Source organism: Mobula hypostoma, chromosome 9, assembly GCF_963921235.1.
Source record: "Mobula hypostoma chromosome 9, sMobHyp1.1, whole genome shotgun sequence".
NCBI lineage: Eukaryota > Metazoa > Chordata > Chondrichthyes > Myliobatiformes > Myliobatidae > Mobula > Mobula hypostoma.
This window is the reverse complement of record NC_086105.1, coordinates 148,848,918-148,861,713: the sequence shown is the minus strand read 5'-3', so window position 1 is coordinate 148,861,713 and position 12,796 is coordinate 148,848,918. Positions and strand designations below refer to the sequence as shown.

General features: G+C 45.3%; 1 protein-coding gene across 1 annotated transcript in view; it reads left to right on the top strand.

Annotated features, from left to right (window-relative positions):
* glis2b (GLIS family zinc finger 2b) overlaps positions 1–12,194 on the top strand; it is a 108,617-nt gene extending 96,423 nt beyond the window's left edge. Inside the window, exon 7 of the mRNA XM_063059446.1 lies at positions 6,293–12,194. Within this exon, the coding sequence (XP_062915516.1) occupies positions 6,293–7,092 (800 nt within the window). The 3' untranslated portion in view covers positions 7,093–12,194. The remainder of the gene's footprint in view (positions 1–6,292) is intronic.
* Positions 12,195–12,796: the final 602 nt, after the last annotated feature.

The window sequence follows — 12,796 nt, the reverse complement described above, 5'->3', positions numbered from 1 at the left end:
TCCTCCAAACTAAAGGTGTAGCTATGGGCACCCGTATGGGTCCCAGTTATGCCTGCCTTTTTGCTGGCTTTGTGGAACAATCTATGTTCCGTGCCTATTCTGGTATCTGTCCCCCACTTTTCCTTCGCTACATCGACGACTGCATTGGCGCTGCTCCCTGCACGCATGCAGAGCTCGTTGACTTTATTAACTTTGCCTCCAACTTTCACCCTGCCCTCAAGTTTACCTGGTCCATTTCGGACACCTCCTTCCCCTTTCTAGATCTTTCTGTCTCTGTCTCTGGAGACAGCTTATCCACTGATGTCTACTATAAGCCTACTGACTCTCACAGCTATCTGGACTATTCCTCTTCTCACCCTGTCATTGCAAAAATGCCATCCCCTTCTCGCAATTCCTCCGTCTCCGCCGCATCTGCTCTCAGGATGAGGCTTTTCATTCTAGGACGAGGGAGATGTCTTCCTTTTTTAAAGAAAGGGGCTTCCCTTCCTCCACTATCAACTCTGCTCTTAAACGCATCTCCCCCATTTCACGTACATCTGCTCTCACTCCATCCTCCCGCCACCCCACTAGGAATAGGGTTCCCCTGGTCCTCACCTACCACCCCACCAGCCTCCGGGTCCAACATATTATTCTCCATAACTTCCGCCACCTCCAACGGGATCCCACCACTAAGCACATCTTTCCCTCCCCCCCTCTCTCTGCATTCCGCAGGGATCGCTCCCTACGCGATTCCCTTGTCCATCTTGTCCATTCGTCCCCCCCATCCCTCCCCATTGATCTCCCTCCTGGCACTTATCCGTGTAAGGGGAACAAGTGCTACACATGCCCTTACACTTCCTCCCTCACCACCATTCAGGGCCCCAGACAGTCCTTCCAGGTGAGGCAACACTTCACCTATGAGTCGGCTGGGGTGATATACTGTGTCCAGTGCTCCCGATGTGGCCTTCTATATATTGGTGAGACCCGACGCAGACTGGGAGACCGCTTTGCTGAACATCTACGCTCTGTCCGCCAGAGAAAGCAGGATCTCCCAGTGGCCACACATTTTAATTTCACATCCCATTCCCATTCTGACATGTCTATCCACGGCCTCCTCTACTGTAAAGATGAAGCCACACTCAGGTTGGAGGAACAACACCTTATATTCCGTCTGGGTAGCCTCCAACCTGATGGCATGAACATTGACTTCTCTAACTTCCGCTAAGGCCCCACCTCCCCCTCGTACCCCATCTGTTACTCATTTTTATGCACACATTCTTTCTCTCACTCTCCTTTTTCTCCCTCTGTCCCTCTGACTATACCCCTTGCCCATCCTCTGGGTTCCCCCGCCCCCCTTTTTCCTTCTCCCTGGGCCTCCTGTGCCATGATCCTCTCATATCCCTTTTGCCAATCACCTGTCCAGCTCTTGGCTCCATCCCTCCCCCTCCAGTCTTCTCCTATCATTTTGAATCTCCCCCTCCCCCTCCCACTTTCAAATCCCTTACTCACTCTTCCTTCAGTTAGTCCTGACGAAGGGTCTCGGCCTGAAACGTCGACTGCACTTCTTCCTATAGATGCTGCCTGGCCTGCTGCATTCACCAGCAACTTTGATGTGTGTTGGGGGATGTTAGAGGTAGCTTTTTCTTTTACACAGACTGGTGGGTGGTGGAGGCAGATACATTAGAGATATTTAAGAGTCTCTTAGATAGGCACATGGATGATAGAAAAATGGAGGGCAATGTCAGAGGGAAGGAGGGTATGGAAGAGGTTAAAACGGTCAGACAACATTGAGGGCTAAAGGACCCACACTGTGCTATTCTATGTTGTCAATGTTTTGCTCTCTGAATGAATTTCATACTCTGACGGTTTCTACTGACTATTCTGGTGAACATCTAGTACTTTCTATTACAGTTATTCTACAGCATGGAAACAGGCCGCTCAGCCCAACCACGCCATTCTGGCCAAGATGCCCTATCTATAAAACCATAACACATAGCAGCAGAATTAGGCCATTTGGCCCATCGAGTCTGCTCCGCCATTCCACCATGGTTGATCCTTTTTCCCCTCTCAGCCCATCCTTCTCCCCATAACCATATAACAATTACAGCACGGAAACAGGCCATCTTGACCCTTCTAGTCCGTGCCCAACTCTTACCCTATCCTAGTCCCACCAACCTGCACTCAGCCCATAACCCTCCATTCCTTTCCTGTCCATATAGCTATCCAATTTAACTTTAAACGACAACATCGAACCTGCCTCAACCACTTCTGCTGGAAGCTCATTCCACACAGCTACCACTCTCTGAGTGAAGAAGTTCCCCCTCATGTTACCCCTAAACTTTTGCCCTTTAACTCTCAACTCATGTCCTCTTGTTTGAATCTCCCCCACTCTCAATGGAAAAAGCCTATCCACGTCAACTCTATCTATCCCCCTCATAATTTTAAATACCTCTATCAAGTCCCCCCTCAACCCTCTAAGCTCCAAAGAATAAAGACCCAACTTGTTCAACCTTTCTCTGTTACTTAGGAGATGAAACCCAGGCAACATTTCAGTAAATCTCCTCTGTACTCTCTCAATTTTATTGACATCTTTCCTATAATTAGGTGACCAGAACTGTACACAATACTCCAAATTTGGCCTCACTAATGCCTTGTTACAATTTCAACATTACATCCCAACTCCTATACTCAATGCTCTGATTTATAAAGGCCAGCAAACCAAAAGCTTTCTTCACCACCCCATCCACATGACATTGCACCTTCAGGGAACTATGCACTATTATTCCCAGATCCCTCTGTTCTACTGCATTCTTCAGTGCCCTACCATTTACCATGTATGTCCTATTTTGATTAGTCCTACCAAAATGTAGCACCTCACATTTTTCAGCATTAAACTCCATCTGCCATCTTTCAGCCCACTTTTCTAACTGGCCTAAATCTTTGTACAAGCTTTGAAAACCTACTTCATTATCCACAACGCCTCCTATCTTAGTATCATCTGCATACTTACTAATCCAATTTACCACCCCATCATCCAGATCATTAATGTACATGACAAATAACATTGGACCCAGTACAGATCCCTGAGGCACACGGCTACACACCATCCTCCAATCTGACACACAGTTATCCACCACTACCCTCTGGCGTCTCCTATCCAGCCACTGCTGAAACCATTTTACTGCTTCGATATTAATGCCTAACGATTGAACCTTCCTAACTAACCTTCCGTGTGGAACCTTGTCAAAGGCCTTACTGAAGTCCATATAGACAACATCCACCGCTTTACCCTCGTCAACTTTCCTAGTAACCTCATCAAAAAATTCATTAAGATTTGTCAAACATGACCTTCCATGCACAAATCCATGTTGATTGTTCCTAATCAGACCCTGTCTATCCGAATAATTATATATACCATCTCTGAGAACACTTTCCATCAATTTACCCACCACTGATGTCAAACTCACAGGCCGATAATTGCTAGGTTTACTCTTAGAACCCTTTTTAAACAATGGAACAACATGAGCAATACGCCAATCCTCCAGCGCCATCCCCGTTTCTAATGACACTTGAAATATTTCTGTCAGAGCCCCTGCTATTTCCACACTAACTTCCCTCAAGGTCCTAGGGAATATCTTGTCCAGACCCGGAGACTTATCCACTTTTATATTCCTTAAAAGTGCCAGTACTTCCTCTTCTTTAATCGTCATACTTTCCATAACTACCCTTCTTGTTTCCTTTACCTTACACAATTCAATATCCTTCTCCTTAGTGAATACCAAAGAAAAGAAATTGTTCAAAATCTCCCCCATCTCTTTTGGCTTCGCACATAACCATCCACTCTGATTCTCTGAGGGACCAATTTTATCCCTCACTATCCTTTTGCTATTAATATAACTGTAGAAACCCTTTGGATTTATTTTCGCCTTTCTTGCCAAAGCAACCTCGTATCTTCTTTTAGCTTTTCTAATTTCTTTCTTAAGATTCTTTTTACATTCTTTATATTCCTCAAGCACCTCATTAACTCCAAGCTGCCTATATTTATTGTAGATCCCTCTTTTTTTCCGAACCAAGTTTCCAATATCCCTTGAAAACCATGGCTCTCTCAAACTTTTAACCTTTCCTTTTAACCGAACAGGAACATAAAGATCCTGTACCCTCAAAATTTCACATTTAAATGACCTCCATTTCTCTATTACATCCTTCCCATAAAACAAATTGCCCCAATCCACTCCTTCTAAATCCTTTCGCATCTCCTCAAAGTTAGCCCTTCTCCAATCAAAAATCTCAACCCTGGGTCCAGACCCATCCTTCTCCATAATTGTGCACCTTCTCCCGTGTAATAGTAACTGCACCCACTTCTCTTGCCTTCAACATCTGGCACACTGCTAGTATCTTCCACATGAAGACTGATGCAAAATACTCATTTAGTTCATCTGCCATCTCCTGGGCCCCTGCTGTTTTTCCAGCTTCATTTTCTAATGGTCCTATATCCACCCTCATCTCTCGTATTTTTTACATACTTGAGAAAACATTTACTATCTGCTTTGATATTGTTTGCTAACGCTTTCATATTTCATTTTTTCCCTCCTAATGAATCTTTTAGTTGCTCTCTGTAGGATTGCTAAATCTTCCCAATCCTCTGTCTTCCCACTAATTTTTGCTTTGTTGTATGCCCTCTCCTTTGCTTTTACATTAGATTTGACTTCCCTTGTTGGCCACAATTGTACTATTTTGCCCTTTAAGTATTTTGTTGTTTTTGGAATACATCTATCCTGCACCTTCCTCGTTTTTCCCAGAAACTCACACCATTGCTGCTCTGCTGTCATCCCTGCCAGCATCTCCTTCCAATTTACTTTGGCCAACTCCTCTCTTATACAACTGTAATTTTCTTTACTCCACTGAAATACTGCTACATCAGACTTTACTTTCTCCCTATTATATTTCAAGTTGAACTCAATCATATTGTGATCACTGGCTCCTAAGGGTTCTTTTACCTTAAGCTCCCCAATCACCTCTGGCTCAGTTCATAACACCCAATCCAGTATAACTGATCCCCTAGTAGGCTCAGTGACAAACTGCTCTAAAAAGCCATCTCATAGGCATTCAACAAACTCACTCTCTTGGGATCCATTTCTAACCTGATTTTCCCAATCAACCTGCGTGTTGAAATTTCCATGACTGTCATAACATTGACCTTCTGACATGCCTTTTCTATTCCCTGTTATAATCTGTGGTCCACATCCCAACTTCTGTTGGCTTGTGTATAATTACCACCAGAGTCCTTTTACCCTTGCAGTTTTTTAACTCAACCCATAAGGATTCAACATCTACCAAGCTAACAGTGTGTGTGGAAGGCTCGTACTGTGCTATACTGTCCTCTGTTCTATGGAAGAATGGTCCTGGAGGACTTGAATCATGAGTCAGTTCACTACAGCACAGGTCAGGGTAGTTGGGTCAGGAGGGCAAATAGGGCAACAACTGGTTGAGTCAGTGAGGAGAGGTTGTAGGTTTGAGTGAATAGGGAAGTGGGAAGGGGAAGGTTTCGACACTCTTGTTGGTTATCCCTAGAAGCTCAGGGTGTGTGGGACCAAGATAAAGGCATTGGTCAGACTGCACTTGGAGTATTGGGAGAAGTTTTGGGCCCCATATCTCAGAAAGAATGTGTTGGCATTGGAGAGGATCCAGTGGATGTTTACAAAAACTATCCTGAGAATGAAAGAGTTAATTTATGAGGAGTGTTTGGCGGCTCTGGGCCTGTACTTGCTGGAATTTAGAAGATTTGGGGGTGGGGTGGGGGTGGTTGGTGGAATCTCATTGAAACCTTCTGAATATTGAAAGGCCTGGACAGAGTGGATGTTTCCTGCAGTGGGAGAGTCTAGGACCAGAGGGCACAGCCTCAGAATACAAAGAGATTCCCTTTAGAACAGAGATGAGGAGGAATTTCTTTAGCCCAAGGGTGGTGAATCTATGGAATTCATTGCCAAAGATCCCTGTGGAGGCCAAGTCATTGGGTGTATTTAAAGCAGAGGTTACAGGTACTTGATTAGTAAAGGGATCAAACATTACAGGGAGGAGGCAGGAGAGTGGGGTTGAGAGGGATAATAAATAGGCCATGATGGAATGCTGGAGCAGACTCGATGGGCTGAATGGCCTAATTCTGATGGTCTCTTTAACCACATGGTAAACACCTGAAGCCAGGTTTATTAGAAGTTCATGGGGCGTCAGACATACTGAGAAGGGAACGGGACCTGTGTTTTCACATTTTTTTTGCTGGATATCCTCAGCCTGTGTTCCTGTTGTCATTCTGCAGGGGAGAAACCATACATCTGTCCATACGAGGGCTGTAATAAGCGGTACTCCAACTCCAGCGATCGCTTCAAACACACTCGGACACATTACGTGGACAAACCGTACTACTGCAAGATGCCAGGTTGCCACAAGAGATATACAGACCCCAGCTCTCTGCGCAAACACATCAAAGCCCACGGGCACTTTGTGTCTCCAGAACAGCAGGGGCTGCTGAAACTCCGACAGACGGGAAAGAGCCCCACAGCATCACCTCACCTCAACGGGGCACAGGTCATCATTCCCAATCCAGCGGCCCTCTTCGGCAGTCATCCCCTGCAGGGACTGGGGGCGTCCCTGCCGATACCGATTCACCCAGCCCCGCTGGACCTCAGCCCCCTGACCTGCAGCACTGTCACCTCGCCCCCAATTCCCGCTGTCCCCAGCTCCATCATCTCCCTCAATGGCACCCCGATAAACCTGGCCAAGTCATCCTTGATGTCCTCACCGGTGCCCGCCAGCTCCCTGGGTCTTCCACTGATGTCCTTGATGAGCGGATCTCAGAGCCACCTCCAGAGGCTGCCCACTTCAAAACCCAAAGCAGCTGGGTGCAAGAAAGCGGACGAGAAGATCAAAGGTCCCCTGTCACTGGAGAGGGCTGAGGTACGGCTGAGGCCCCCGGCAGAAGGTTTCTCTGTGCTCCCCGGCGCAGTGATAGACTTATCGAGCGGAATGGGTACCCTGCCAGGGGCTGACTCTCTTCCTCCAGCCTGGGTGGTGTTTCCCCCAGGTTCAGTCCTGCTCAAGCCCGCTGTGGTAAACTGAATCTGATCTGGCCAACCCAGCTGGGTCAGTCTCTGACAGAGGCAACGAGCCCCAGCGCTATCCTTCCTGAAAATTCGTCATCAATTCCTCTCCCTGGTGGGTTGAATGTTTGTCAGTGGTAACTTGACTTCATACTGAAAGGAAATGACTGATCAGATCCCCGTTTAAGTGCTAGGAGAGAAGTTATCTCATTGTCCGGGGCATCCCAATCAGATGAATATTTGTTGCCCACACCTGGAAAAGAGCTGGGCGTAAATCCAGCTGCAGAGGTTGGCTTCACCCCAGGGGTACAGAGGGAACATCCACCTCTTCTCACTCTCATCAAAGACCTCCTCCTTCTCTTCAATCACTTACAATCTCTTTGTTTTGCACCAGATCATGATGAGAAGTCGACCAAATTATCCATTGATACTAGAAACTAGTCAGCAGATGAAGCTTACAACCATCGTCATCATCATGGCTCTGGGGATTTGAACCAGTTTCATTGATGAGCGAATGGGTATGGGAAATGGTGTATCAAGAAGCATCAGTGGGCAGTCACGGATCAGTTGGGAGACGGGTAAGCTGGAGGAGAATGAGGTTTAGTTGGGAATTGGGGTCAGTAGGGGTGGGAATGGGAACTCTAGGGGCAGGAATGTGGATCAATGGGGGAGACAGCTCTGAGCCATCGAACAAATTTGGAAAGAAGCACTTTGTGTTGAACTAAACACACAGGGGGAGGGGGGCTGAATTTCAACCCTTGCTTCCATCTTGCCAACTGTACTGATTCAGGACACTGCTAGCTTTTGTCCGCAATTTGCAAGAACTTTGAATCTCCCAATTATTGTTCCTTCCCTCACACCCACAAGTTGTATCAGAAGATTTGAAAGGGAACATTAAAAATTGCACACAGATCTAGATCTGGAAACCACGGGTGGGCATGTATGCTTTCAGTGGCTACTTGATTAGGTACAGGAGTGGAACCCAGTGTGGTCTTGTGCTGCTGTAGCTCGTCCACTTCAACATTCAACATGTGCATTCAGAGATGCTCTTCTGCACACAACTATCACAACACAAGGTTATTGGAGTTACTGTTACTTTCCCATCAGCTTGAACCAGTCTGGCCATTCTCCTCTGACCTCTCTCATTAACAAGGTGTTTTCACCCACAGAACTGCTGCTCACTGGATGTTTTTTGTTTTTCAAACCATTCTCTGTAAACTCTACAGACTGTTGTGTGTGAAAATCCCAGCAGATCAGCAGTTTCTGAGATACTCAAACCACCCAGTCTGGCACCAACACTCATTCCAAGGTGAAAGTCACTTTGATCCCATTTCTTCCCCGTTCTGAGGTTTGAACTGAACAAAAACTGAACCTCTTGACCAGGTCTGCATGAGTTGCTGCCACATGATTGGCTGATTAGATATTTGCATTAACGAACAGGTGTACAGGCAGACCCTAATCAAGTGGCCAGTGAGCGTAAAACTTTTATACAAATCTACACGCAGGAGAAGTTGCAATAAAAGTCAGTGTCCTAATACTGTGTGAGATAACGGCGACTCTAGCCTTTAACCTTGAAGAACCAGTAGCAGCAAACCACACCAGATTCTACTGCTGTGCCTAAGGAACTAACATGACAGGTTTTACAGAAACCAAGTATGACACCTACAGGAAATATAGGTTAAATGCCAACTACTGGTGAATATTTCATACATAGATAGAACCTTGAATTTTTTATTTAAGGTGAGGGTTGTGACTTTATTTATTCACTGCCTACTGCCCCCCAGTTTGAGGATAATTTATTCCCTGCAGTGGTTGGTTAGAAAATGACCAAATTTCCTGTATGAACAACCCTGAGCTAATCCCACTGCCCTCTGCCCCTCCCGCTCTGTACAAGTAGCCCTGTATCAACCCCAAACTGGTCACATTCTCTCCCCATGGCCCTGCAAGTTCCTGTCACAAACATCTGCTGATCTCTCCGTCCCCTTTCACTGCTTGCTCTAAACATTGCAACACTCAGTTTTTATTTTTTTATTTAGCGATAAGAGTGAGGAACAGGCCCTTCTGGCTAGCCACCTGTTTAACCCCAATGAGCTGTGTGACCCAGCTACTCTCTGATTTAACCCCAGCAGGACAACTTACAATGACCGATTAACCTACTAACCACTATGTCTTTGGAACGTGGGAGGAACCTGAGTAGCCAGAGGTTGCCACGTGGAGAATGTGAAAACTCCTTACAGACAGCAGTGGAATTAAACCTGGGCCACTGGCACTAACTGCTACACTGCTCCTTTCTCTAAAACTCAGGTCCTCAAGTCCTGACAACATCCTTGTAAATTTTCTATGTACTCTTTTAATCGGTTGATATTTAGGAGATCGGAAAAGATTGTCCATTAGCCTCTTGGTATTTTTACACATCTACTTACCATTCACTGATGCTCAGAAAGGTACGTCTCGAGGAGTAACTTTAAAATCAACCCTGCCTTCTACCATCTTACTCAATGCTGACCATAACTACATCATTCAGAAATAGAGTCAAAAGTACAGCACAGAAACAGGTCCTTCAACCCATCTAGTCTATGCCAACCATTTAAACTGCCCAGACCCATTGACCTGCACCGAGACCAGAGCTCTCCATACCCCTACCATCCATGTACCTATCAAAACTTACATTGAACATTCAAATCGAGCTCACACGCACCACTTGAGCTAGCGGCTTGTTCCACTCTCTCACAGCCCTCTGAGCGAAGCTTCCCCTCATGTTCCCCTTAACTGTTTCACCTTTCACCCTTGATTTCTGGTGTGTTGTCCAGCCAGCCTCAGAGGAAAAAGCCCGCTTGTATTTACACTTTCTACAATCATTTTGTATGTCTCTACCAAATCTCCCCCTCAACCTCCTGTGTTCCTAACCTAGACAAATAGGAGGCCCAAAGGTGAACGTTGATCCAAATGTCCAATTAGTACTACTTCTCAAAGGGAAAATGCTCTACAGTGTCATTCTGTGTGCTTAACTGAGCAATGAGTGAAGTTGTTACGGACAGCCATTCCCATTGAGCAGTGACGGAGGGCTGTGGTGAAAGGTAAACTGCTGACATACAAAGAGATTACAATGCCCCTTGCCCGTCCTGCTGAAACTCTCAGTCCTGCCCTTTTCTTAACCTCGACATGAACGCTCCAATATGACTAGACTTTGGAAACTTGAAGAAAGCTTGTAATGGCCAGTGCACAGAACACACATGAGCCTGCTGTTCTATACTCGCTCCCAAATAATCAACATCTTCATTCTAAATTTCTCAGCAGTGTTTCAAATTCTTCTGCAACTTCATCCCTGTCTGGTTCTACAAACCTCTGAGATCGTTGCACTTCAAGCCCGGCTTCTCAAATTTAACCCTCTTCTATTGGTGGCTTTAACATCTTTTGTCACAACTTAAAGAACATAGAACATTACAACACCATACAAACCTTCGGCCCACGATATTGTGCTGACCTTTTAAACTATGCAAAAATCAATCTAACTTCAGGGATTAAAAGAGGATCTGTCCCAGGGGATTACAGACTAATGGTAAAAACAGTGACTAAGTGAGAGACTGAGGAAGAGATGGCTCAGACAAACAAGGAGACTGGGGATGGAATGGGAGTTCTGATGAATCCTGAATTTGCAGTGGAATGAGGAACGAGCCCCAAAAAGGGATGAGGGGAGGAGATCCTTATTAATTTTATCTTAATTTAAAAACATTCCTTTAACTTAGTTTTACAGTTAAATTCTCCAAATCCCATGGTATTAACTGCAGATATACAGCACTAAACAGTATCATTTAATCCCACAGTTAAGTGGAAGATCAAATAGGCCAGGATCAGAATCGGGTTTAATATCATATTGTTGTTTTGTGGCAGCAGTGCATTGCAATACACGATTATAAAAACCGTAAATTACAATAAGATTTTTAAAAATAAATTAGTGCAAAAAGGGGGAAAATAGTGAGATAGTGTTCTTGGATTCATTGTTCATTCAGAAATCTGATGGCAGAGGGGAAGAACCTGTTCCTGAAATGTTGTGTGGGTCCCCTCAGGCTCCTGTGCCTCCTCCTTGATGGTGGGGAGGAGAAGGGGGCATCAGAGTCACATCTGGTTAAGTGACTCAGAAAGTCTGAACATTGCCGTGTCCAGTTTCCACATACACGGTTTCACAGGATGGATGCTTCCTCTCAAGTGCTCTCACATTGACAGGAAGAGTTTGTACTGTCAAAGTGTGTGTTCCTGACGAAGCGTTCATCCTTGTGCTGCCTGTCAAAATGTAGAGCTTTAAAATTCTCTCTCGCGCTTTCATTCCTTTGATATTCCCTCAGAACTACCTCCTTGACCAGACCAGTCACCTGTCCCAATATCCCATACTGTTTGACGTCATTTTTATGTGGTAACATTCCTATTAAGCACATGGGACATTTCTCCTTGTTAATGACTGGTTAACATGATGTTTTTATGTATGATTATAGATGCATTTTGTTTTTGCCAGCTGGAAAACCTGTAGTAACCTACCTATTCTGTCACCTCAGCCAAGAACCATGATATTAGCACTGATGAAGGCTGATGGCAGAGAATTCAACCAGTGAGATCCTGTTAACTTTAGGAACTTCATACCGATGCTCTCACATTGACAGGAAGAGATCACACTGTCAAAGCGTGTATTCTGACAAAGCATACACCCTGTGTGCTGCCAGTCAAAATGTAAATCTCTCTATAAGCCGTTTATTAATTTTACTATTTCCAAGACAAAGAAACATTTATCTTTCTGCAGGCTGTACACTGTATAGTACTGTTAAGTGTACTCGGACCCCAGTGGGTCTAGACTTATCTCCTCACCCTCTAGTACTAATAAGCTAAATAATAATGGATTAAGCTTTTTGTAAAAGGTCAGTTGTACAGTGTGTGCATTATTGGACAGGGCCCACCTGGGTCTGGACCAGATTACCCAACATTCCACATCTTCCCAGCAGTATTTTTGACATGTTTCAAAGTGCCTTTTTACCGTACAATCTAAGTAAGTGTGGCTCCCGTGATGGAGATGCAGCAGGGTAGCCTCAAGCAGATGCCCTGTACTGACGTCCTCTGACAAGGGACACAGATGAGGGAAAACGTCAATAAAGTTTAATTTGTTAACTTACCTCGTGTTCAGTGTTCATTTCTTTATGTGCCTCATGTGACTGCCACTGTAGTTGGGGGCTCTGGGGCAAGTTGTGGCACAACCCCAATGGCCCTTAGTTAATGAACTGGCAAAGGTGCACTGCTTACATTTGGGGCAGCCAAAGATAGTTCAGCCGATTATATCAAAGGGAATTACAGGCATGAGTTTCGCTGTTTGAACAGCGGCCAACCAAGAGACCAGGAGCAAGAGAAGAGGTGACTCACACAGGTCGGTGAGCGTGTGTTAGAAAGCAGCACTTCACAGGAGTTTCGGCATTTGAACAGCTGCCAATCAGAAACGGGAATTCATTAGCAAGGGCAAATAAAAACAAGGTGGGGCAAGCAGAGTGGCTTTTGTTGGAGTGGACAGTGCTAGACTGGGGATTTGAGGCTTTAGTTCTTCGAAGCTTCAGCGAGGAGAGGCTTGAGTAGAGAAGGCAAAAAGCTGAAGGTAGATTTTTTCAAATTTATTCATTGTTTCCTTCTTTATAATGCAGTTAGTGCAGTAGGATGCCAGGCAGGATAGCTGAACGCTCTTGTAGGAT